The 27912-nt window shown below is 43.4% G+C and overlaps 1 protein-coding gene across 1 annotated transcript in view; it reads left to right on the top strand.

The window, feature by feature from the left end:
* Positions 1-903: 903 nt before the first annotated feature.
* Positions 904-27912, top strand: part of p3h3 (prolyl 3-hydroxylase 3) — a 44004-nt gene continuing 16995 nt past the window's right edge. The window contains exons 1-7 of the mRNA XM_041268432.1: positions 904-1010; positions 4664-4753; positions 4905-4957; positions 11913-11983; positions 18438-18565; positions 18832-18927; positions 19905-20055. Coding sequence (XP_041124366.1) covers positions 939-1010; positions 4664-4753; positions 4905-4957; positions 11913-11983; positions 18438-18565; positions 18832-18927; positions 19905-20055 — 661 coding nt within the window. The 5' untranslated portion in view covers positions 904-938. The remainder of the gene's footprint in view (positions 1011-4663; positions 4754-4904; positions 4958-11912; positions 11984-18437; positions 18566-18831; positions 18928-19904; positions 20056-27912) is intronic.

Genomic DNA, 27912 nt, shown 5'->3' with positions numbered 1-27912 from the left:
ATGCAGACAGGATAAAAGAATTGAATCTGTTCAGTCTTGAACAAAAAAGACTATGCGGCAACCTAATTCAAGCATTCAAAATTCTAAAAGGTATTGACAATGTCGACCCGAGGGACTTTTTCGACCTGAAAAAAGAAACAAGGACCAGGACAAATGGAGTTTAGACAAAGGGGCATTCAGAACAGAAAATAGGAGGCACTTTTTTACACAGAGAATCGTGAGGGTCTGGAATCAACTCCCCAGTAATGTTGTTGAAGCTGACACCCTGGGATCCTTCAAGAAGCTGTTTGATGAGATTCTGTGATCAATAAGCTACTAACAACCAAACGAGCAAGATGAGCCAAATGGCCTCCTCTCATTTGTAAACTTTCTTATGTTCTTATGAACATGCATCTGACGTTCTAGAACTGAAAGTTGTCCTGCAGATACACTTTACCTACAGGCTGTTAATTACAATACCATTTCACAAGCTATTGTAAAGTGCTTGAGTAACTTAATTAAAATGTTAATTTTTATATCAGTGCTTTTATATGTATATTTGCCGTTTAAAAGAATAATCTGTACACAATTTGTAACATTTCCGCATGCATTCTGTGAAATATGATACTTTACCTGTGACACTGCGGTGAATTTTAAGGAAAGTTTCTTATCCCCCTGTGTTGGCCTGGACACTGTGAGCGTACCTAAGTCATACTTTAGGAAATTCCTATCTGACGATTTTAAAAGGGCCTTCCCCAAAGTAGTAATATCATTTTTCAATGTAAACTTTTATGATTTGTTCAATTTGATTAAAGTGTACTGTTTTAACAGGCAGGAAGGGTAGGAGGGGGAGGGGGACAGGGGACAGGGGGGGGGGGTGGGCTGGTACCATCCTAACTGTTCCGATAACTCTCACACTGAGCCCGACCTTCCTGCTCTTCTACCCTGCGGATGAGCCCATGCTGGAGAACCTGCAGTACTACCTCAAGACTGCCGGGGGTGATGCGAGACAGGCTGTCACTGCAAGAAAGGTGAGAGGAATATATTAAACTATGGAGATTGAAACTCAGAGGAGCTGTCTGAATCATTGCTGGTGTCACTTCTGTATAATACATTAAACTGCAGATTGAAATTCGGGAGCTGTGTGAGTCATTGCTGGTGTCACTGCTGTATAATACATTAAACTATGCAGATTGAAACTCGAGAGCTGTCTGAGTCATTGCTGGAGTCACTGCTGTATAATACATTAAACTATGCAGATTGAAACTCAGGGGAGCTTTGTTAATCATTGCTGGTGTCACTGCACCTTTGGCAGCAATTACAGCTGTAAGTCTGTTGGGACAGGGCTCTACCAGCTTTGCATACCAGGATTTGGCAATATTTGACCATTCTTCTTTACAAAACTGCTCAAGCTCTGTCAAGTTCCTTCTTCAAGTCATGCCACAAATTTTCAATTGGATTTAAGTCGGGGCTCTGACTGGGCCACTCAAGGACATTTACCTTTTTGTTCCTTAACCACTCCAGTGAGCTTTGGCTGTGTGCTTTGGGTCGTTGTCATGCTGAAAGGTGAACTTCCGTTCCAGTTTCCGCTTTCTTGCAGAGGGCAGCAGGTTTTCCTCAAGAACTTCTCTGTACTTTTCTCCATTCATTTTCCCTTCTATACGAAAGTGCTCCAGTCCCTGCCAACGAGAAACATCTCCATAACATGATGCTGCCACCACCATGGTGTTCTTTGGGTGATGCGCTGTGTTGGGTTTGCACCAAACATAACGCTTTGAATTTAGGCCAAAAAGTTCAGTTTTTGTTTCGTCAGACCACAAAACTTTTTGCCACATGGCTACAGAATCCCTGATTTTTTTTGCATACTTCAAACGGGATATAAGGTGGGCTTTCTTGAGTAATGGCTTCTTGCCACCCTACCATACAGGCCAGATTTGTGGAGTCCTTGGGATGTTGTTGTCACATGCACACTTTGACCAGTCTTGGCCATAAAAGCCTGTCGCTCTTGCAAAGTTGCCATTGGCTTTTTGGTAGCCTCTCTGATCAGTTTCCTTGCTTGGTCATCCAGTTTGGAGGGACGGCCTGATTTAGGCAGGTTCTTGGTGGTGCCATACACCTTCCACTTCTTAATAATAGTCTTGACCATGCTCCAAGGGATATTCAAGGCCTTTGATATTTTTTTATACCCGTCCCCTGATCTGTGCCTTTCAACAACTGTCCCAGAGTTCTTTTGAAAGTGCCTTGGGTGCTCATGGTTGAGTCTTTGCTTTGAAATGCACTACCCAGCAGAAGGAACTTACAGGAACTGCTGAATTTACCCTGAAATCATGTGAATCACTAAAATTTAACACAGGTGTGAGCCACTTTGTGTGTGATTTTGATGGCGATTGGTTACATCTGAGCTAATTTAGGATTGCTATTACAAGTTGGGTGGAAACGTATACAACCAAGCTATTTCAGTTTTTATTTTGATTTAATTTTCTACAAATTGCTAGAATTCTTTTTTTTTCACTTGTAAGTTGTGGGGTAGAATGTGTAGATAAATGGAAAAAAAATATTTTAATGCATTTTAATTCCAGTCTATAAGGCAACAAAAGGTGACAATTTTGAAAGGGGGTGTAGACTTTCTATAGGCACTGTATACAGTGGCTCTCAAAAGTATTCACCCCTTGGACTTTTCCACATTTTATTGTGTTACAACATGGAATCAAAATGGATTTAATTAGGAGTTTATGCCACTGATCAACACAAAGTCCATAATGTCAAAGTGAAAAATAAAATTTACAAATTGATCTAAATTAATTACAGATACAAAACAGAAAATAACTGATTGCATAAGTATTCAACCCCTTGAGTCAATATTTGGTAGAGGCACCTTTGGCAGCAATTACAGCCATGAGTCTATTTGGATAAGTCTCTACCAGCTTTGCACATCTGGACACTGCAATTTTTGCCCATTCTTCTTTGTAAAATTGCTCAGGGTCCGTCAAGTTGGAGGGGGTCCTTTGGTGAACAGCAATTTTCAACTCTTTCCACATATTCTCAATTGCATTGAGGTCCGGGCTTTGACTGGGCCACTCCAGGACATTGACCTTTTTGTTTTTAAGCCACTCCAGTGTGGCTTTGGCTGTATGTTTGGGGTCATTGTCCTGTTGTAGGATAAATCTTCTCCCAAGTCCCAGTTCTCTTGTAGATTTTCCTCCAGGATTTCTCAGTACTTTGCTGCATCCATTTTGCCTTCTGTCTTCACAAGCTTTCCAGGCCCTGATGCAGAGAAGCATCTCCATAGCATGAAGCTGCCACCACCATGCTTAACAGGAGGGATGGTGTTCTCAGGATGATGTGTGGTGTTGGGCTTGTGTCAAACATAGCGCTTAACGATGAGGTCAAAAAGCTCTATTTTGATCTCATCAGACCATAGAATCTTCTTCCACGTGAGTCACCCACATTCCGTCTAGCAAACTCTAGCCGAGATTTGATGTGAGTTTTTGTCAACAATGGCTTTCTTTTTGCCACTCTCTCATAAAGGCCAGTTTTGTGAAGCACCCGGGCTATTGTTGCCATATGCACAGTGTCTCCTAGCTCAGCCGTGGAAGACTGTAACTCCTTTAGAGTTGCCACAGGCCTCTTGGTGGCCGCCCTGACTAGTGCCCTTCTATCCCGGATAGTTTTTGAGGACGGCCTGTTCTAGACAGATTCACAGTTGTGCCATATCCTCTCCATTTCTTAATAATGGACTTTACTGTGCTCTGGGGGATATTCAGTGCCTTGGAAATGTTCTTTTATCCTACCCCTGATTGGTGCTTTTGAAGAACCTTATTCCGGATTTGCTTTGAATGTTCCTTCATCTTCATGATGTAGTTTTTGTTAGGAAATGTACTAACCAACTGTGGGACCTCCCAGAGACAGGTGTATTTAACCTGAAATCATGTGAAACACCTTAATTGCACACAGGTGGACTTCATTCAACTAATTATTTAACTTCTAAAGACAATTGGTTGCACCAGAACTTATTTAGGTGTGTCGTAGCAAAGGGGTGAATACTTATGCAATCAGTTATTTTCTGTTTTATATTTGTAATTCATTTAGAACAATTTGTAGGTTTTATTTTTCACTTTGACATTATGGACTTTTTTGTGTTGATCAGTGGCAAAAAGTCCTAATTTAAATCCATTTTGATTCCATGTTGTAACACAATAAAATGTGGAAAAGTCTAAGAATACTTTTGAGAGTCACTGTATATACCTACAAAAAAAAGAACTTTCCCAGTGGAAAAAATAAACCTTTCCAAGTGCAGTTATGCAATGTCACTCCTTCCGAATTCTAGCATTGATTCATTCTGAAAAGTACTGCGTGTTCTTTGTTCACGAGATTTAAAGCTATATTGCAGTTCAATTGGGAGGATTTACATAATCACGGAATTCTAAACAAAATTTGCAAAATGTGGCGAAATGTAAAAAAAAAAATTCTTAAACACATGAAACCCTGGTTGAATGTGCCGTGACCATGAGGATTCCGTTGTGGAAGGCAGTGCAGGAGAGAAGTACTGGCGCACAAGTCCAGAGTTACTGTACATATTATGAAATTAATAACAACCAAAAAACAGAAGCCCTATGTATAATATAGAAAAGTGTGGAGATTGTTGGTGTCTGTGTATAATATAACATTTCTATTTTTTGTCCAGGAAATCTCAGCTTTTGTGAACCAGTCTCTTGGAGAAAAAAAATTACTTTACTTTGGAGTTGAAAACCTTGGAATTACATTCAACGATCCGGTAAGTGTGTGGACCAGTGAGACAGGGTGACGGACAAGAGTAAAGACAGGATGAGGACAGAGTGAGGGATAGATTAAAGACAGAGAGGTAGAGTGAGGGACAGTGTGGACAGGGTGAGGGACAGAGTAATTGACTGTTTTGTTTATTTCAGGATTTGTGGACCCCGGAATCTGTCATCCCAGAATCAATATTGGAAGAGTGGAGGTAAGCGACAGTGTATTACACTGAGGGGAGTGTGAGGGGGTGTATTACATTGAGGGGTGTGTATTATACTGAGGAGGGTGTGAGGGGGGTGTATTACACTGTGTATTACATTATAAAATGGTTTAATAGATCAATTAAAAAAAATATTCAGCGAAAAAAGGCACTTTACAGAGCATTAAAAAAGGACCAAAAAGAAAGTACGCAGAAAGAGTACACGGAACTGCAAACGCAAGTCAAAAAGGAAGTTAGAAAGGCCAAGAGAGAAATAGAAATGAACATTGCTAAGGGAGCTAAAACCAATTCCAAATTGTTTTTCCAATATTACAACAGCAAGCGAACATTCAAAGAGGAGATTAAATGTTTAAGAGATACAAATGGCAAAATTGTAGATGTAGCAAAATCGTAGCAAATATATTAAATGATTACTTTTCACAAGTTTTTACAAAGGAAGATACTGACAACATGCCCCACATGTCATCCAGTTCCTATCCAGTTTTAAATAACTTTAGCATAACTGAGGCAGAGGTGTTAAAGGGACTAGGAGCTCTTAAAATAAACAAATCCCTAGGGCCGGATGAGATCCTCCCAGTAGTACTCAAACAAATGAAAGAACTAGTTTACAAACCGCTAACCAAGATCATGCAGCAGACTCTTGACACAGGGGTGGTACCGACAGACTGGAAAATTGCAAACGTAATACCGATCCACAAAAAGGGAAACAAAACTGAACCAGGTAACTACAGACCAGTAAGCCTGACTTCTACTATATGCAAACTTATGGAAACTATAATAAGATCCAAAATGGAAAATTACCTATATGGTAACAGGGTCCTGGGAGACAGTCAACATGGTTTTAGGAAAGGGAGATCGTGCCTAACTAACTTGCTTGATTTTTTTGAGGATGCAACATCGATAATGGATAATTGCAAAGCATATGACATGGTTTATTTAGATTTCCAGAAAGCTTTTGACAAAGTCCCGCACAAAAGATTAATTCTCAAACTGAACGCAGTTGGGATTCAAGGAAACACATGTACATGGATTAGGGAGTTGTTAATGTGTAGAAAACAGAAAGTACTGATTAGAGGAAAAACCTCAGAATGGAGTGTGGTAACCAGTGGTGTACCACAGGGATCAGTATTAGGTCCTCTGCTATTCCTAATCTACATTAATGATTTAGATTCTGGTATAGTAAGCAAACTTGTTAAATTTGCAGACGACACAAAAGTAGGAGGAGTGGTAAACACTGTTGTAGCAGCAAAGGTCATTCAAAATGATCTAGACAAGATTCAGAACTGGGCAGACACATGGCAAATGACATTTAATAGAGAAAAGTGTAAGGTACTACATGCAGGCAATAAAAATGTACATTATAAATATCATATGGGAGATACTGAAATTGGAGAAGGAATCTAAGAAAAAGACCTAGGAGTTTTTGTTGACTCAAAAACCAGGGGTCACAAATGGAGATTAGACAAAGGGGCATTCAGAACAGAAAATAGGAGACACTTTTTTACACAGAGAATTGTGAGGGTCTGGAATCAACTCCCCAATAATGTTGTTGAAGCTGACACCCTGGGATCCTTCAAGAAGCTGCTTGATGAGATTTTGGGATCAATAAGCTACTAACAACCAAACGAGCAAGATGGGCCGAATGGCCTCCTCTCGTTTGTAAACTTTCTTATGTTCTTAACAAATGCGTCCGACAACCCTAAGGCTGACCTGCTGTCCCTTTCAGGGGTCAGACCCATAGCTGGAGCCTGCCCCGGCTCCGGGTGCCAAAGCGTGCCTCTCATCTGACTTAGGAGATCCAGGCGAAGTGGGATCTCCCAGGGTGGGCCATTCAATAGCTGGCACAGGGTCAAGAACAAGATTCTTCTTGGCCACCTGGGGGCCTTTTATGACCGGACCTTTTCAAGAAAGGCTGGGAGTAATGGCAGAGGTGGGAACGCATAAAGGAGAGCTCTGGACCGTATGTGGGCTAGGGCTTAGACGCCGAGTGGACCGCGTAAGCAGTGGTACACGCAGGACACACTGTCAGCTGATGATATCTGTCGCTTTTGGGATGCAGATGAAATGCATTGAGCCACGCTTGCAACGGGCGCATGCACAGTAAGCCCAGCTCGATGGCTAATATTGCTGCAGCCATCAGACGCAGTAATTTCTGGCACAAGTCAAGGGGCACCCTCAATCCATGTTGAAACAGGGAGAGGTGGTGCTGGAGAGCTGCTACTCTGTCGTCTGACAGGTATGCGCACATCATAGTGGAGTCCAGCCGGAGCCCCACATACGTTGGGCACTGTACCAGCGTCATCCGACTCTTGGAATCGTTGATGGTGAGGCCCAGCCATGCCAGTTGCTCCGTCACAAGCGCCATGTGGGCCACCGCTCCCTCCCGCAACTGGGAACAGATCAACCAGTCGTCGAGGTACTTCATCACTCGGCCGGACAGACTGGAGTATGTGACGATTAGTTAGCCTTTAGAACCTCCTCTGTTTCAAAAACTGGTTGAGGAACCGCATGTCCAGGATGGTGCGAAAGCCGTCGCCCTTCTTCGGCACCAGAAGTAGAACCCCCTCCCTGTGGTAGGTGGGGTCTACGAGATGAATGGTGTGCTTGCCTAGCAAGGCTGCCAGTTCGGTTTGGAGCACCGAGGCCTGAAGCGGATCTGTCACGAATGTAGTCGTGACTCTGCGAAAAGGAGGGGGTACCAAGTGAAACTGAAGTGCGTAACCGTATTGTACGGTTGCGAACACCCAAGCATCTGAGGTGCAAGTGCGCCAGTAGTGCAGTCTTTGTGCCATATACTGGGTCCGAGGCCGCAAGCCTTCAGGGGCCCTGCAGGGGCTGCTGAGGCTGAGGCAGGGGCTTACTGAGGTGGCTGCCTAGGACGATTGCCCTGGAACCGCCTTCTAGGTGCAACTGCATGGACTGTCCATGGCCTGCACGCCCTCCACGTTGAGGGAGAACCCTATCTCTTGCCTGCGGTGATGCCTGTAGGCGACGCCTAAGGTCACCCAGCGGGGCTGTGGGTACTGGCACCGTCCTGTTGTGTGCCAGCGGCTCGAAATACCCCGCACCGGAGTGGGGGGAGGGAGCAATGCGGCCACCGCCTCGCGTTCTTGGAGAGACCACTGTAAGATCTCCTCCACTGCTGGACCAAAGGTATGGTCTGGCGATATAGGCATGTCCAAAAGTGCAACCTTATCAGCATCAGGCCACAGCTGTCTGTGCGGGACCACTAGGCCAGCCAGGCTTCGGCCCATGTGCGATAATAATCGCAACTCCGTGGCACCCGGCTCTGGGAGCGGGATGTCACGCAAAATGCCATCCATGTATGCGACCAGCATACTGGATGTGTTCGCCAAACGGGTACCCCGCCATGTACGCCCTACGGTCATGTGTCCCCTAATGTGTCCCTCGGACTAAAATGGTGGAGTCTACAGGGGGAAACCCCACCAGGCCCAGTTTCTCCACCCCTTTCAGCAAGACCAGTTGAGCACCATGCCTCAACTGAGTAGGTGCTGTGGCTGGGCAGTCCCAAGAGGAGCACACCTCTTCCATAAAGTCAGGGAAGGCAGGGAAGGGCTGAGGCCGAGGAGCCACGTCATGCAGCCAAAAGACGGAGCAACGTGGCTCTGCCGCTGTTGTCCAGGGGACCTGCAGGTATGCTGCCGCATGCCCCATTAGCACAGATATTGACCCTGACAGAGGTGGCACACTATTAACCGAGGACACCCGGGAACTAGGGACCGCTTCGGTCAGGAAGTTGGGTTCCGCCTCAACCTCCATCTCTGCAGGAAAGGTGGACTCCCCCCACATGGCTGTGATGGAAAGTGCGTCCTATTCTGAACATAGTGCCCAGTCTTCCTGCTCAACCTGTTCTCCCACGGGGAGATCAGGGGGCGATACAGCAACTCACAGTGGCACTGGGGGTGAGGGCGGAGCCACACAAGGGGCTGCGGCCCTAGCCGTCGGGGGCCTGATGCCTCTCCAAAAGCTCCATGATCCGTGTGATCTGGGTCTTCATATACTTGTACGGAAGTAGCATGGACCGAGCACGCACCGCGGTATTTAGAAAACACCAGGGGCAGCTATACAACGGTGCCTACCCTAACCCTGTGGTCACACACCTGGGCAGCGCGTACTGTACAACAAGGGGCGCACAAGGGCCGAAGCCGCGGCAGGCGATTGACAGCAATACAGCAATACACAATACAATAATACAGTACAGTACAGATGGGGAGAGCACACTGTCTGTTCGATTGTAAGGCCCAACACACGTGGTGGTGGGCCAACGCAGCTGGCAAGAGGTACAGTATCTCACTCAACAACGGGGCTGGCCCCGGTGAGGAATACACTGCTGGTTCAGCTGTTAGCAGCGGCGCTGTAGCTAGTCCTCTGCGCAAGCATGGGAACGCGTAGCACAATCAAAACAACAAGGCCCGACTGGCGGCCCGAAGGCAGCTAGTGGACTAACTCGACAACGGGGACAAGGCAGGCCTAGCCCCGGTGGAGTAACAGCACTCTCCCAAGTAAAAAAGGGTGAAAGACACACACTCACTCCTTTAAAATCAATACTGCACAGGCAGTCGACTCACAGACAACAGACAGAAAGACGAGCAGGTGCTGAAGGCAGTATAAGAAAGAGAAAAAAGGCTACGATTTAGGAGCTACTGATTCAGTAAAAAGCGGCAAGCCAGCTTTCAGCTCAAAGTGCAAGGGCACTAGCAGCAAGCTCAACGCAGTGCTTTTTAAAAAAAAAAAAAAAAAAAAAAGGCGGGGGGTGCTCAATGCAACATAGATGGTCTTACTTTACCAACTTAAGAAGCAAAAAGAGGTCGATCCTTCCCTCCATGACGATTTTATTCCCTCGGTAGGCGGAGCTGAGGAGATCATCGAGGGATGGGGGGGCCTTATCGGCAGTTTTGATAGTAAGAGCTCACTGACACCTACTAATAGGCAGGCGTATATCCCATAAGCGATGTTTGGTGGCCATCTTCAAATTGAAAGGGAATGCGGGATTTCAACTTTCCCTATATGAAATGGGAAAACCTGATGTTGAGCACGAAAAACGAAATTGAAATGGTGGAAATGACTATTGACTGCTACTTAATGCAATTTGTCAAGGCACCGACTAGAGGGGAGGCATGCCTTGATTTAGTCTTTTCAAATAACTAAGACAGAATAACTAAAACAGAGGTCAGACACCCATTGGCAAATTCATACCACAACATGGTCTCATTTGAAGTGCTTTTTAAAACCCCAAAAGTAATGACTAAAGCTAAGGTTTACAATTTTAGGAAGGCAAACTATGAAGGAATGAAACAGAGACTAACAGACTAACATTTTTTTTTTATGTAGTACTAGAGATGCAAAACAGTTACATCCCAAAAGTAGACAAATCTAAATCTAAAACAAAATTGCCAAAATGGTTTAATAGAGCAATAAAAAAAAAAATATTTAGTGAAAAAAAGCACTTAACAGAGCGTTTAAAAGGGACCAAAAGCAAAGTACACAGAAAGAGTACACGGAACTGCCAAGAGAGAGAAAGAAATGAGCATTGCTAAAGGGGCTAAAACCAATTCCCAAATGTTTTTTCCAATATTATAACAGCAAGAGAACATTCAAAGAGTAGGTTATATGTCTAAGAGATACAAATGGCAAAATCTAGACAAAGACAAAAAATAGCAAATATATTAAATGATTACTTTTCACAAGTTTTTACAAAGAAGGATATGGACAACATGCCCCACATGTCATCCAGTTCCTATCCAGTTTTAAATAACTTTAGCATAACTGAGGCAGAAGTGTTAAAGGGACTAGGAGTTCTTAAAATAAACAAATCCTCTGGACCAGATGAGATCCTCCCAATAGTACTCAAAGAAATGAAAGAAGTAATTTACAAACCACTAACCAAGATCATGCAACAGTCTCTTGACACAGGGGTTGTACCGACAAATTGAAAAATTGCAAACGTAATACCGATCTACAAAAAGGGAAACAAAACTGAACCAGGTAACTACAGACATATGTAAACATACAGAAACTATAAGAAGATCCAAAATGGAAAATTACCTATATCATATCCTGGGAGACAGTCAGCATGGTTTTAAGAAAGGGAAACTAACCCACATAAAAGATTAATTCTCAAACTGAACACAGTCGGGATTCAAGGAAATGGAAGCACATGCATTAGGCAGTGGTTAACATGGAGAAACAGAAAGTACTGATTAAAGGAGAAACCTCAAAATGGAGTGAGGTAACTAGTGGAGTACCACAGGAATCAGTATTAGGTCATCTGCTATTCCTAATCTACATTAATGAATTAGATTCTGGTAAAGTAAGAAAACTTGTTAAATTTGCAGATGCAACAAAAATAGGAGGAGAGACAAACACTGATGCAGCAGCAAAGGTCGTCCAAAATGATCTAGACAGCATTCAGAACTGGGCAGACACATGGCAAATGACATTTAATAGAGAAAAGTGTAAGGTACTACATGCAGGCAATAAAAATGTACATTGTAAATACCATATGGGAGATACCAAAATTGAAAAATGAATCGATGAAAAAGACCTAGGAGTTTATGTTGACTCAAGATGCTCAGATATATAGTGAAAAGTGTTGAATTTATTCGTTTGTAAACTTTCTTATATTCTTATGTACACTGAGGGGGGTGTATTACACTGAGGGAGGTGTGAGGGGGTTCTATTACACTGAGGGGGGTATATTACACTGAGGGGGGTGTATTACACTGGGGGAGGTGTGAGGAGGTTGTATTACACTGATGGGTGTGTGAGGGGGGGTGTATTACATGGAGGGAGTTAGTACTATAGGGCCTCTGCAGTGTGTTAAGGCTGTCGTTGGTAGAATGGGAGCACAGGGGGAGGAGTGTCATGGTACGATATTGCTAGGAGCACCGTTATTGTCTGATTTTCTTTCTATTTTTTGTAGATCTGAGAAGGATAAAAAGCGAAGAAGCGAGAAAAAAGAGAACAAGGGAGATCAAGCTGACTTCATTGAAGGTAATCGGTGTGTGATGTGTGTGTGTGTCTGTCTCTCTCCGAGGATTGTGGAATCGTGGGAGGAGCTTGCAAAGTGGTAGTGCTGCACGGACAGGGATTTTTTCACTACTTTTTTTCTTATTTTGTGTTTAAGAACATACGAAAGTTTACAAATGAGAGGAGGCCATTCGGCCCATCTTGCTCGTTTGGTTGTTAGTAGCTTTTTGATCCCAGAATCTCATCAAGCAGCTTCTTGAAGGATCCCAGGGTGTCAGCTTCAACAACATTATTGGGGATTTGGTTCCAGACCCTCACGATTCTCGGTGTAAAAAAGTGCCTTCCATTTTCTGTTCTGAATGCCCTTTTATAATCTCCATTTGTGATCCCTGGTCCTTATTTCTTTTTTTCACGTCGAAAAAGTCCCTTGGGTTGACATTGTCAATACCTTTTAGAATTTTGAATGCTTGAATTAGGTCGGCGCATAGTCTTCTTTGTTCAAGACTTTAATAGATTCAATTCTTTTAGCCTGTCTGCATATTACTTTTAAACCCGGAATAATTCTGGTTGCTCTTCTTTGCACTCTTTCTAGAGCAGCAATATCCTTTTTGTAGTGAGGTTACCAGAACTGAACACAATATTCAAGATGAGGTCTTACTAATGCATTGTACAATTTTAACGTTACTTCCCTTGTTTAAATTTAACACTTTCCACAATGTATCCAAGCATCTTGATGGCCTTTTTTTATAGCTTCCTCACCTGGTCTAGATGAAGACATTTCTGAGTCAACAAAAAATGTCTTTTTCATAGATTCCTTCTTCAATTTCAGTATCTCCCATATGATATTTATAATACACATTTTTATTTCCTGCACACAGTACCTTACACTTTTCTCTATTAAATTTAATTTGCCATGTGTTTTCCCAGTTCTGAATCTTGTCTAGATCATTGTGAATGACCTTTGCTGCTGCAACAGTGTTTGCCACTCCTCCTATTTTTGTGTCATCTGCAAATTTAACAAGTTTGTTTACTATACCAGAATCTAAATCATTAATTTAAATTTGTAAAGGACCTAATACTGATCCCTGTGGTATTCCACAGGTTACCTCACTCCATTTTGAGGTTTCTCCTCTAATGAGTACTTTCTGTTTTCTACATGCTAACCACTCCCTAATCCATGTATATGCATTTCCTTGAATCCCTACTGCGTTCAGTTCGAGAATTAATCTTTTATACAGGACTTTGTCAAAAGCTTTCTAGAAATCTAAATAAACCATATTATATGCTTTGTAATTATCCATTATCGATGTTGCATCCTCAAAAAAATCAAGACGGTTAGTTAGACACAATCTCCCTTTCCTAAAACCATGTCGACTGTCTCCCAGGATACTGTTCCCTAATAGGCAATTTTCCATTTTGGATCTTATTATAGTTTCCATAAGTTTGCATATAATAGAAGTCAGGCTTATTGGTCTGTAGTTACTTGGTTCGGTTTTGTTTCCCTTATTGTGGCTCGGTATTACATTTGCAATTTTCCAGTCTGTTGGTACAACCCCTGTGTCAAGAGACTGTTGAATGATCTTGGTTAGTGGTTTGTAAATAACTTAGTTAATTTCTTTGAGTACTACAGGGAGGATCTCATCCAGCCAAGGGATGTCTCTTTAACACTTCTGCCTCGGTTATGTTAAAGTTATTTAAAACTGGATAGGAACAGGTTGACATGTGGGGTATGTTGTCCATATCCTCCTTTGTAAAAACTTGTGAAAAGTAATCATTTAATATATTTGCTATTTTTTTTCTTCGTCTATGATTTTGCTATTTGTATCTCTTAGACATATAACTTCCTCTTTTGAATGTTCTCGTGCTGTTGTAATATTGGAAAAACATTTTGGAATTGGTTTTAGCCCCCTTAGCAATGTTTATTTCTATTTCTCTCTCGGACTTTCTAACTTCTTTGACTTGCGTTTGCAGTTCTGTGTGCTCTTTCTGTTTTTGGTCCCTTTTAAACGCTCTGTAAAGTGCCTTTTTTCACTGAATTTTTTTAAAAGTGTATCTATTAAACCATTTTGGTAATTTTGTTTTACATTTAGATTTGTCTCCTTTAGAGATGTAATTGTTTTGCACCTCTAGTGCTTGATGAGATTTTGGGATCAATAAGCTACTAACAACCAAACGAGCAAGATGGGCCGAATGGCCTCCTCTCGTTTGTAAACTTTCTTATGTTCTTATGTACTACATTTTTGAAGAACAACCATCCTTCTTCTGTGGGTGTTTTCTCTATTTTACTCCAGTCTACTTCTGTTAGTCTCTGTTTCATACCTTCATAGTTTGCCTTTCTAAAATTGTAAACCTTAGCTTTAGTCATAACTTTTGGGTTTTAAAAAGCACTTCAAATGAGACCATGTTGTGGTCTGAGTTTGCAAGTGGTTCTTTGACCTCTGTTTTAGTTATTCTGTCTTCGTTATTTGAAAAGACTAAATCAAGGCATGCCTCCCCTCTAGTCGGTGCCTTACAAATTGTGTTAGGATCAGTCATTTATAATTTCCACCATTTCAATTTCATCCGGTGTGCTCCCCACCGGGTTTTCCCATTTTATATGGGGGAAGTTGAAATCCCCCATTAGTATGTCTTCTCCTTTGCTACATGCATTTCTAATGTCATTGTATAACAGATTATTTTGCTTGCCATCTGAATCTGTCGGTCTATAGCATGCTCCTACTATTATTGTGACGGAGTGTCGCGCCCCTTTATGTTTATTAGTGTTGTATGTTTTATGTAGTGTGTTAATGTTGGTGTTTATGTATAAAATACACAGGATATAAATATGGGTTATGAGCACGTGTTATAAAGTGTAATTTGTATTTAGGCTCGAGAATTGCACAGCACTTCACGTGCAGATAAAATGTAATAGCATGTGAGCACGGAGAATTGCACTTTATTGTATTACATTAGTTCACGTGTAGTTGTACCGAGACTCCAGTTGAATGATTGATTAGCAATTGAGTCTTGGTACAGCTGGATAAAAGCAGCATGTTTTTACTCATTGTGTGTTCGTGAGTGGAGAACGGGTGAGAGAGAAGGAGACATCTCAATAACAATTGCTATTTCGTGCTGGAAGCTCCAGCACGGTACTTTTGTTCTGTTTGTCCACGTCTGTTTTGTCTGTCTGTCTGTTTGACCAACGCGCCCTTTATTTTCAGTGTTGTGTGTTTTGTTTAACTCTTTTTGTTTGTATTATTACTTAATTAAATAGAAATAGAAATAGAAATGAACATTGCTAAGGGAGCTAAAACCAATTCCAAAATGTTTTTCCAATATTACAACAGCAAGCGAACATTCAAAGAGGAGATTAAATGTTTAAGAGATACAAATGGCAAAATCGTAGATGAAGAAAAAAATAGCAAATATTTTAAATGATTACTTTTCACAAGTTTTTACAAAGGAAGATACTGACAACATGCCCCACATGTCATCCAGTTCCTATCCAGTTTTAAATAACTTTGGCATAACTGAGGCAGAAGTGTTAAAGGGACTAGGAGCTCTTAAAATAAACAAATTCCCTGGACCGGATGAGATCCTCCCAGTAGTACTCAGAGAAATGAAAGAAGTAATTTACAAACCGCTAACCAAGATCATGCAGCAGTCTCTTGACACAGGGGTGGTACCGACAGACTGGAAAATTGCAAACGTAATACCGATCCACAAAAAGGGAAACAAAACTGAACCAGGTAACTACAGACCAGTAAGCCTGACTTCTATTATATGCAAACTTATGGAAACTATAATAAGATCCAAAATGGAAAATTACCTATATGGTAACAGGGTCCTGGGAGACAGTCAACATGGTTTTAGGAAAGGGAGATCGTGTCTAACTAACTTGCTTGATTTTTTTGAGGATGCAACATCGATAATGGATAATTGCAAAGCATATGACATGGTTTATTTAGATTTCCAGAAAGCTTTTGACAAAGTCCCGCACAAAAGATTAATTCTAAAACTGAATGCAGTTTGGATTCAAGGAAATGCATGTACATGGATTAGGGAGTGGTTAACATGTAGAAAACAGAAAGTACTGATTAGAGGAAAGACCTCAGAATGGAGTGTGGTAACCAGTGGTGTACCACAGGGATCAGTATTAGATCCTCTGCTATTCCTAATCTACATTAATGATTTAGATTCTGGTATAGTAAGCAAACTTGTTAAATTTGCAGACGACACAAAAGTAGGAGGAGTGGCAAACACTGTTGCAGCAGCAAAGGTCATTCAAAATGATCTAGACAAGATTCAGAACTGGGCAGACACATGGCAAATGACATTTAATAGAGAAAAGTGTAAGGTACTGCACGCAGGAAATAAAAATGTACATTATAAATATCATATGAGAGATACTGAAATTGGAGAAGGAATCTATGAAAAAGACCTAGGAGTTTTTGTTGACTTAGAAATGTCTTCATCTAGACAACGTGGGGAAGCTATAAAAAAGGCTAATAAGATTCTCGGATACATTGTGAAAAGTGTTGAATTTAAATCAAGGGAAGTAATGTTAAAACTGTACAATGCACTAGTAAGACCTCATCTTGAATATTGTGTGCAGTTCTGGTCACCTCGCTATAAAAAAGATATTGCTGCTCTAGAAAGAGTGCAAAGAAGAGCGACCAGAATTATTCCGGGCTTAAAAGGCATGTCAAATGCAGACAGGCTAAAAGAATTGAATCTGTTCAGTCTTGAACAAAGAAGACTACGTGGCGACCTAATTCAAGCATTCAAAATTCTAAAAGGTATTGACAGTGTCGACCCAAGGGACTTTTTCAGCCTGAAAAAAGAAACAAGGACCAGGGGTCACAAATGGAGTTTAGACAAAGGGGCATTCAGAACAGAAAATAGGAGACACTTTTTTACACAGAGAATTGTGAGGGTCTGGAATCAACTCCCCAGTAATGTTGTTGAAGCTGACGCCCTGGGATCCTTCAAGAAGCTGCTTGGTGAGATTTTGGGATCAATAAGCTACTAACAACCAAACGAGCAAGATGGGCCGAATGGCCTCCTCTCGTTTGTAAACTTTCTTATGTTCTTATGTTCTTATGTTTCTGTTCTTGGTTCTGACATCACCCCTGCAAAGGCATCCTTTCACATATGCCCTTTGAATTTTTGTCCGTTATTCTGACCCATATTGATTCGGCTTTGTTTTCTTTGTCCAGATTTAACACCTGGGCTTCAAGACTGTTTCTAAGTATAGCGCTACTCCTCCACCTCTTTTCTCCTGGCTGTCTTTCCTATACAGTGTATACCCACAAATATTATATTCGTCCTCATCACTCTCAGACAACAAAGTTTCTGTAACACCTATCACATCATAGTTACAATGGCTGTCAAAAGTATTCACAGCACATTTCATTGTGTTACAAAATGGAATCAAAATGGATTTAATTAGGTGTTTTTGCCACTGATCAACACAAAAAAATTCCATACTGTCAAAGTTAAAAATAAAATCTACAAATTGTTCTAATTTAATTACAAATACAAAACTGAAAATAATGTTAATATTTATTGTTTTTGGAAGTTTAGTTTAGCTTCTGCAGCTGTCAACCTGCTTTCAAACTTTTTCTAACTGCTCTGTACTTTTCCACGCTTGTACTTCTTCCACTCACTGCCGCTGGGAAGACTGCCTCTTTTATAGCTGTGTTGTGCTGTTGACACCTCCCCTCCCCCGTGTCACAGAACGGCGCTGAATTTGAATCAGCTGCTCCGAGTTTCAGCTTGTTTGTTATCAGAGAAACACATGCAGCTGTTTGACTTTGAGCTGCAGTGTTTCCCCACTGTCCTGTGTTTTCTAATTAAAGCAATTAAAGATGTAATTTCTCCTTACTGCTTCTAACGGCTCTGTACTTTTCCACGCCTGTACTTCTCCCACACTGTCACTTCCAAGATGAGTTTTGACGGGGGAGCAAAAACTGCATAATGTGGGTGACTGTTTTATGTTGAGTGGGAGTTTATTCCAGTGGGGAGCAAGAAGTGAGAAGGAACGGAAACGGGATTGGGCACAGGGCGAGGGTGAGACAGAGTGGGACAGTTGTGATTGGGAGCGTAAGGGGTGAGGAGGAATATAATAAGAAATGGGTGCAGCCAGATAAGGTGGGGCAAGGCCATGGAGAGATTTATATACTAGTAGTAAGGAATTTGAACAGGCAATGGTGGTAAACAGGGAGCCAGCGTAGCTGTGTGTTGTATTACTCTTAATGGAGTGCTTTTTATTTATTAAGGTTTTATGGATTCAACCAAATATTTTAATTAAGGACCTTTAAAGTCAGAAAGTCTTTCCATCTCTCTCCCTCTCTGTCCCTCACTCCCCCCCACTCTCTCTCTCCTCCCTCTGCCTAGTGTCTTACTCTCTCAGGATGCTCTCTCACTCTGTCTCCAGCAGGTGGTGCTCTCCCTCTCCCTGTTGTCCGTCTCTAAGGACTTTCTCTATCTCCTGTAGGTGGCGCTCTCCCTCTCCCTGGTGTCTCAGTCTCTCAGGACTCTCTCTCTCTGAACGGGTCTCTCCGCTCAGTTCTGGACGGCGTTCTGAACCTAGAAGAGTGCGGCGCCATCCTTAGGCTGGCTAAGGTGAGACCAGCCAATCACAGCACAGGCACTGAGGAGCCAATCACAGTGTAGGGATAGGGGAGCCAATCACAACCCAAGGGCAAGAGACCCATTCACAGCCCAGGGGCAAGAGAGACAATTACAGCCCACACTATATAACCCAATATAAAACTCTGTACAGAACTACAGCAGTGACCCAACATGGTGTCTACATAAAGTTGTAATCTGAGAGACAGAATATTTCCTGTTTTCTGACCCCACCCCTTTCCTGTTTTCTCATCTGATAGGCCGCAGCGGCGTCAGGTGACGGCTACCGGGGGCGACGGTCTCCCCACACCCCCCACGAGAAATTTGATGGTCTGACCGTGTTGAGAGCTCTCAGGGTAAGGATGACATTGAATGAAAAGAATACAGCTCCCACAGTGCTCTTCACAGCAAGTTCAGCTGGGATTGCCTGTTATTTACACCAAGGGATCATGGGAGATACAGCTGTTGTGGGGTTTATTTGGACTTTTATTATTAAATTCAGTGACAGACTTTCGAATAAGAAATATTGAGAAAGAAGTTTGTTTCTTTTAGTGTTTTTAAGAGCTGTTCAGTGTAATCCCACACTCCCTCCCCCTCTACCTTTCCCCTCTCTCGCTTTCTCTCTCCCTCGCCCCTCAGTCTCCCTGTCTTTCTCCCTTGCTCCCCCTCTCACTCCTCCTCTCTCTCTTCTCCCCCTTTTACTCCTCTCCTCTCTCTCCCCCTCTCTTGCTCCCCTCTTCCTTTTGCTCCCCCTCTCTCACACCTCTCTTTCACTCACTCCCCTCTCTCACTCCTCTCTCTCCCTCTCGCTCCCCCTCTTACTCTCTCTCTCTCTCTTCCTCTCACCCCCCCATATTGCTCCCCCTCCCTCTCCCCCTCCTATCACTCCCCCTCTCACTCCTTTCTCCATCTCTCATTCCTCTCTCCCCTCTGTCACTCATCTCTACCTCTCTTGCTCCCCCTCTTTCACTCCTCTCTGCCCCACTCTCACTCCCCCTCTCTCTGTCTCCTCTCCCTCTCTCCCCAACTCTCACTCCTATCACTCTCCCTCTCACGTCTCTCGCTCCCCCCTCTAACTCCCCTCTCTCGCTCCCCTCTCTCCTCTTGAGGGGAGAAAGGGGTCTGGGCGACCGCTCCTCCTCTCTCTCACTCCTCCTCTCTCCCTCTCACTCCCCCTCTCACTCCTCTAGCTCACTCCCCTCTCTCCTTCTCGCCCCCCTCTCTCTGCCCCTTTCTCTTTCTTGCTCCCTCTCTCCCCTGTCTGTTCAGTGATCTAGTTCGGTGTGGCCCTGATTCATGTTCATCTTCTTCCTACTTCCTATTTGTGTTCCAGCTGTCTCAGGAGGGCTCTGTCAGGCAGTCAGATGCCCGTTTGTTCTTTGATGCTGGTGAACGTGCTCGGCTCCTCCTCCAATCATATTTCAACAGCCCCTCCCCCCTGCACTTCTCCTTCACTCACCTGGTGTGCAGAGCAGCCGTGCCAGGTGAGAGCCGAGCCTATCCTCTGTGTGTGTGTGTCTTGTGAGTACTATTGTAGGCAGTTAATATATTCTTAAAAGCAATAAATTAAAGACCTCCAGAAACTGTAGGGGATAAAGAGATATCTTTGATTGTCAAGATCTCAGTGGGACCTCTACAATAAACGGTGTCCTTTTATAATATACAAACCCGTTTTCAATATCGCTCTCAAAAAACAATGGTGGATTTACACGTTGCAACAAGCCAAAATAGACCACATTCCAGCCTGTTCAAAGTTAAGTTGTGTTTGTTCAACATGAGTGAGTGATTCAATACTGGGGAATCTCTTATTAGAAATATGGTATTTATTAAGCATGCAACAAAATAAGTTTGAAAATCACACAAAACATTTACACAATTAATGTCATATTAAAAGCGTTACAATGAGAACTAAGGTTTTAAAACAACAATTTACCAAAGAAATATTAGTACATACTGACACTACAAGAAGGGATCGCACAATACCTGAATTGGTATTTAAGAGTATTGTTACCTAGCCTGGAAAGCAGTCACTTTCAGCATTCTGTAACCTTGTGTTTCTCTGAGTGTCAGGGCCCCTGATCTTCATGGCTAGATACTGGGAAGGCTCCAGTTGGATTCTTGTGGTTTCTTTGAATTTGAGCGAGCAGGAGATACGAGGGGCTCAGCGGTGCGGTCAAGGAGCTAATTTTTACAGTCGACTTTTATACTTTTCAAACAGAGATTATTTGAATTTCCCGCTGCATGCTCTGATTGGCTAGTTTGTGGCTGAATGGGCTTGAGGCATTGATTGATCACTCTCCCCTTCAACAAGCTGCTTGATGAGATTCTGGGATCAATAAGCTACTAACAACCAAACGAGCAAGATGGGCCAAATGGCTTCCTCTCGTTTGTAAACTTTCTTATGTTCTTATTATAGTTTCCATAAGTTTGCATATAATAGAAATCTGGCTTACTGGTCTGTAGTTACCTGGTTCAGTTTTGTTTCCCTTTTTGTGGATCGGTGTTACATTTGCAATTTTCCAGTCTGTCGGTACCACCCCTGTGTCAAGAGACTGTTGCATGGTCTTGGTTAGTGGTTTGTAAATAACTTCTTTCATTTCTTTGAGTACTATTGGGAGGATCTCATCCGGCCCAGGGGATTTGTTTATTTTAAAAGCTCCTAGTCCCTTTAACACTTCTGCCTAGATTATGCTAAAGTTATTTAAAACTGGATAGGAACTGGATGACATGTGGGGCATGTTGTCTGTATCCTCCCAAAGCGGAATTGAATTGTTGATTCATTGGAGAATTGAAACCTTGTTGTCAAGTTTTGATCCAACGTGGGACTAAAGACTTTGTTGCGGAGAGGAGAGTTTTGTACTGGACACTTCAACAGATTGAGTTTCCAAACCAGCGGACCAAAAGCTTCAAGGAACCATTGAGTATAATTCCAGTTTCATTTTCCTTTTATGGAAATAATTAATTGTAACACATTCACATAGAGTAGAACTGTTAATTATTTAGTTTGCACACTTTGTGTGTGAAATAACTTTTAGTGAAACTTGATGAAGTTATGTGGCAATGTTGCCCCACCCCTGTGTGTATTTCTATGTCATATGTTGCGTGTTGTGTGTTATTGTTGGTGTATTGTAGTTGGTATATGGGATATAATATGGGTTATGTGCACAAGTATTTAAAATGTATATTTGTATTTAAGCACAATGATTTCACAGCACTTCATGTGCAGGTAAAACTTAATATGTGACATGAGAAATTGCACTACATTAGTTCACGTGCAGTTATAAAAGCAGCATGTTTTCACTCACACGGGGTTGTGTGTTCGTGAGTAGAGAACGAGTGAGAGAGAGGAGAATTATTTAAAGCTTTAACAATTGCTACGTGCTGGCTTTCAACCAGCTCGATACTTGTTCATCCACCATTTTGTCTGTCTGTCTGTTTGTTTGTTTTGGCTACTGTGCCGTTTTATTTTACGATAGTGTTTTTCGTTTGTTCAGACTTTTATTTTCTGTTTATTGATTAAACTGCGCAACAACGCAATTCACATTTCACCTGGCAGTACTGAGGTATTTCTTCACCACTACACCACGTCACCGCTACAGCCTGCTGTAGTGTCACTATGGTGTCAGAACCGGGACAACAGCGCCTCCAAGCATCAGACCAGGGATACTGCGGGTGACACATTCATTTTGCAGGAAAAAAAAGGAAAAAATGGGAAGGAACAGCAGAAGGCAGCAGCCACAACACCAGCCGGAGGAACAGCAGCCCAGGTGTTACTGCTGTGCTGAGTCAGGGCATTCCAGCACGAACTGTCCCTGGTACCCCTTCTAACAGTTACCCCAACTATGCCCCATCTGCGGAGGTGGGCATTACATGGCCCGCTGCCCTGTCCATCAGTAGAGGGAGGAGCAGGGGTTGCCACAACCGGCAGAGGGTGGTAGACTGCGGCTTCCACTGCCCCAGCAGCAACAGCAACAGCGGCCAGAGGAGCCAGCGAACCTGTTCCCCTGGTGCGGAAAGGAGGGTCACCGTTGGAGGGAGTGCTCCGAGGTGCCACCGAGCTGGTGGGGGCAATGTGAGTAAAGGGGACATGACTGGTCGGGATGCCCCTATGACAGCTTGCCAGCGCCAAAGCAGGGGGACCTCAAGCATTCCAGCGCCCAGACGGGGGGAATCACAAGTGTCCAGCACCCAGGCGGGGGGACCACGACAATCCAAAGCCCAGGAGGCAGCTGTTCTCATCTCCACCAGCAGGGGAAGAATGCCTGCTGTCCCCATCTTCACCAGCAGAGGAAGAATACCTGCTGTCCCCATGTCCACCAGCAGAGGAAGAATGCCTGCTGGTTTTGCCACCAGAGCTAGAGGTAGAGCCACACCAGTCCCCTGCAAGTGAGGGAGAGCCGCACCAGTCCCCTGCAAGTGAGGGAGAGCCGCACCAGTCCCCTGCAACAGTGCAAGACTATACACTACTCCCCCCTCCATCGGCAGGAGACTACACGCTGCTCCCCCCTCCGTTGCCAGGAGACTACACGCTGCTCCCCCCTCCGTTGCCAGGAGACTACACGCTGCTCCCCTTTCCGTTGCCAGGAGACTACACGCTCCTCCCCCCTACGTCGCCAGGAGATTACACGCTGCTCCCACCTCCGTCGCAGGGAGACTACATGCTACTCCCATTTCCTCCGCTTCCACCAGGAGCAGAGCAGCAGGAGCTGCCTCTGCCTCCACCACCTCCACTGGCAGGATCAGAGCAGAGGAGCTGCCTCTGCCTCCACCACCACCACCGGCAGGAGCAGAGCAGCAGGAGCTCCACCTCCACTACATGCTACTCCCACCTCCTCCGCTTCCACCAGGAGCAGAGCAGCAGAAACTGCCTCTGCCTCCACCACCTCCACCGGCTGGATCAGAGCAGAGGAGCTGCCTCTGCCTCCACCACCGGCAGGAGCAGAGCAGCAGGAGCTGCCTCTGCCTCTGCCCCTGCCAGGAGCAGAGCAGCAGGAACTACCTCTGCCTCCGCCACCTCCACCGGTTGGAGCAGAGCAGCAGGAGCTTCCTCTACCTCCGTCACAGCTAGGAGCAAAGCAGCAGGAGCTGCCTTTGCCTCCGCCACCAGCAGAGGGTGAATATCTCTTGGTTCCGTCTCAATCAATGTGGGAGGACTGCTTACCGCTCCCACCTCCACCACAAGAGGGAGACTGCCTGCAGCTTCCCCCTCTACTACTAGAGGAAAGACCAGGACGTGATGCTGGCGGTCCTCAGCAGCCCCTGTCTAGGCTGCTGAGGGAAGTACAGGGAAGAATCCCCCGGCCGCAGTGGCCGCAACGAGGGCCAAAACCTGCACCCCAGTTCGTCCTGACTCCCCGCAAGTCATCGCCCAAGGATGCCTGCCTCGCTTTGCCCAAGGATGCCTGCCTCGCTTTGCCCAAGGATGCCTGCTTCGCTTTGCCCAAGGTTGCCTGCAGCTCCGCATCGCCCGGGGTAAGACAGACAAAACACAGAACTCTTCATCCTCGCTGTTCCACTTCAGCAGCAAGTTGAGCATACTGAAGTGTCTTCCTCTCATACGCCTCATCCACAGCATCCTCCTATGGCACTGTTAACTCTACCAGATGAACAAGGCGTGCAGATCCAGACCACAAGACAATGTCTGGTCGAAGGATAGTGGTGGCAATCTCAGGTGGAAAAATAGCCAGCTGCCAGCATTTTCCAGTCCCTAGCAGCTTCCACTTGTCTTGCACGTGGCTTGGTTTTAACACCTTTTCTTGGTGGTTGCTCTCCTGGATGGAGGAATATTGTCTTTAGGGTGTAATGCTTTGATGGAACTGGTGTCAACTTATTGGTCAGGTTATGCTTGTCTTCTAATGCTAAGGCCAAACATGGCAGCACCTGGTCATGGCACCAAGTAAACTCCACAGCCAGGGCATAACTCTGCCGCGAGTTTCTTTAAAAAAAAACCTCCCAGCCATCATCCCCGACCTCCTCCTGTTGTTGCTGCAGTTGCTGAGGCGACCCCTGCTCCCCCCTCTCCTGAGGGAAAGAGCAGCGGGCCACATAGTGCTCACTTCCACAAATGGGGCATAGTTGGGGTAGCTGTCCGAGGGGGTACCAGGTGCAGTTGGTCCTAGAATGCCCCGGCTCAGCGCAGCAGTAACACCCAGGCTGCTGTTCCTCCAGCTGGTGTTGTGGCTGCTGCCTTCTGCCATTCTTTCCCATCATTGTCTTTTTTTTTTTTTTTTTCACAAAAACACCTCTCCTGGTCTGACGCTTGGAGGCGCTGTTGTCCCACGCAGGACACCACGTGTCACAAAGACAGCTGAGTGGAGACATCAGAACCAGGAAATGAATACACAGAGACAGGACGGATGAGGTGAAGTGATGAAGACGCTTGCTTGCGCGGGTTTATTGAAAATAAAAGGTTTAAACAAACAGAAGACAGGACATGGCACTTTACGCCAAAATAAATAGACAAACAAAAATGGACTAACAATTAACAAACGGTGAGCAGATAGACACACTAACAAACACGGTGCTTTTAAATAAACAAGTATCGTGCTGGTCCGTAATAGCAATTGATGTCAAACTCCAAACTGGTTTCTCCTCCTCTCTCTCCCGTTCCCTACTCACCGAACACCCAACAACCCCAAGTGAGTGAAACGTGCATCTATATATACTGTTGTGCTGGGATTCAATTACCAATAATTATTCACTTGAATCCCAGCACGTGAATTAATTATGTGCAACCTCGTGCTCACATATTAAGTACTTTAAATCCACGTGAAGTGATGTACAATCCCGTGCCTAAATACAATTATACATTTTTAAACACACGTAAAACACAGACCCATTTATATCCCGTGTACCAATGCCTATACACCAACATTTAACACACCACACGCAACATATAACAGAAAATACACACAGGGGCGGGCACTTTGTCACAATCCCATATAATATTTATAATGCACATTTTTATTTCCTGCATGCAGTACCTTTCACTTTTCCCTATTAAATGTCATTTTCCATGTGTCTGCCCCATTCTGAGGTTTCTCCTCTAATCGGTACTTTGTTTTCTACATGTTAACCACTGCCTAATCCCTGTGCTTGCATTTCCTTGAATCCTGACTGCGTTCAGTTTGAGAATTAATCTTTTATGTGGGACTTTGTCAAAAGCTTTTTGGAAATCTAAATAAATCATTTTTATCCATTATCGATGTTGCATCCTCAAAAAAATCAAGCAGGTTAGTTAGACACGATCTCCCTTTCCTAAAACCATGCTGACTGTCTCCCAGGATACTGTTAACATATAGGTAATTTTCCATTTTGGAACATATTATAAGAACATAAGAACATAAGAAAGTTTACAAACGAGAGGAGGCCATTTGGCCCATCTTGCTCGTTTGGTTGTTAGTAGCTTATTGATCCCAAAATCTCATCAAGCAGCTTCTTGAAGTATCCCAGGGTGTCAGCTTCAACAACATTAGTGGGGAGTTGATTCCAGACCCTCACAATTCTCTGTGTAAAAAAGTGCCTCCTATTTTCTGTTCTGAATGCCCCTTTGTCTAATTTCCATTTCTGACCCCTGGTTCTTGTTTCTTTTTTCAAGCTGAAAAAGTCCCTTGGGTCGACACTGTCAATACCTTTTAGAATTTTGAATGCTTGAATTAGGTCGTCACGTAGTCTTCTTTGTTCAAGACTGAACAGATTCAATTCTTTTAGCCTGTCTGCATTTGACATGCCTTTTAAGCCCGGAATAATTCTGGTCGCTCTTCTTTGCACTCTTTCTAGAGCAGCAATATCTTTTTTTATAGCGAGGTGACCAGAACTGCACACAATATTCAAGATGAGGTCTTACTAGTGCATTGTACAGTTTTAACATTACTTCCCTTGATTTAAATTCAACACTTTTCACAATGTATCCGAGCATCTTGTTAGCCTTTTTTATAGCTTCCCCACATTGTCTAGATGAAGACATTTCTGAGTCAACAAAAACTCCTAGGTCTTTTTCATAGATTCCTTCTCCAATTTCAGTATCTCCCATATGATATTTATAATGTACATTTTTATTTCCTGCGTGCAGTACCTTACACTTTTCTCTATTAAATGTCATTTGCCATGGGTCTGCCCAGTTCTGAATCTTGTCTAGATCATTTTGAATGACCTTTGCTGCTGCAACAGTGTTTGCCACTCCTCCTACTTTTGTGTCGTCTGCAAATTTAACAAGTTTGCTTACTATACCAGAATCTAAATCATTAGTGTAGATTAGGAATAGCAGAGGACCTAATACTGATCCCTGTGGTACACCACTGGTTACCACACTCCATTCTGAGGTTTTTCCTCTAATCAGTACTTTCTGTTTTCTACATGTTAACCACTCCCTAATCCATGTACATGTGTTTCCTTGAATCCCAACTGCGTTCAGTTTGAGAATTAATCTTTTGTGCGGGACTTTGTCAAAAGCTTTCTGGAAATCTAAATAAACCATGTCATATGCTTTGCAATTATCCATTATCGATGTTGCATCCTCAAAAAAATCAAGCAAGTTAGTTAGACACGATCTCCCTTTCCTAAAACCATGTTGACTGTCTCCCAGGACCCTGTTACCATATAGGTAATTTTCCATTTTGGATCTTATTATAGTTTCCATAAGTTTGCATATAGTAGAAGTCAGGCTTACTGGTCTGTAGTTACCTGGTTCAGTTTTGTTTCCCTTTTTGTGGAGCGGTATTATGTTTGCAATTTTCCAGTCTGTCGGTACCACCCCTGTGTCAAGAGACTGCTGCATGATCTTGGTTAGCGGTTTGTAAATTACTTCTTTCATTTGTTTGAGTACTACTGGGAGGATCTCATCCGGCCCAGGGGATTTGTTTATTTTAAGAGCTCCTAGTCCCTTTAACACTTCTGCCTCAGTTATGCTAAAGTTATTTAAAACTGGATAGGAACTGGATGACATGTGGGGCATGTTGTCAGTATCTTCCTTTGTAAAAACTTGTGAAAAGTAATCATTTAATATATTTGCTATTTTTTTTTCTTCATCTACGATTTTGCCATTTGTATCTCAAACATTTAATCTCCTCTTTGAATGTTCGCTTGCTGTTGTAATATTGGAAAAACATTTTGGAATTGGTTTTAGCTCCCTTAGCAATGTTCATTTCTATTTCTCTCTTGGCCTTCCTAACTTCCTTTTTGACTTGCGTTTGCAGTTCTGTGTACTCTTTCTGCATACTTTCTTTTTGGTCCTTTTTTAATGCTCTGTAAAGTGCCTTTTTTCGCTGAATATTTTTTTTAATTGATCTATTAAACCATTTTGGCAGGGAGCAATTTGCTACCTGCATTTCTAATGTCATTGT

Source organism: Polyodon spathula, chromosome 13 (genome assembly GCF_017654505.1).
Source record: "Polyodon spathula isolate WHYD16114869_AA chromosome 13, ASM1765450v1, whole genome shotgun sequence".
Taxonomy (NCBI): domain Eukaryota; kingdom Metazoa; phylum Chordata; class Actinopteri; order Acipenseriformes; family Polyodontidae; genus Polyodon; species Polyodon spathula.
Note: the sequence above shows the minus strand (reverse complement) of the source record. Positions and strands in the feature narration are given on the sequence as shown.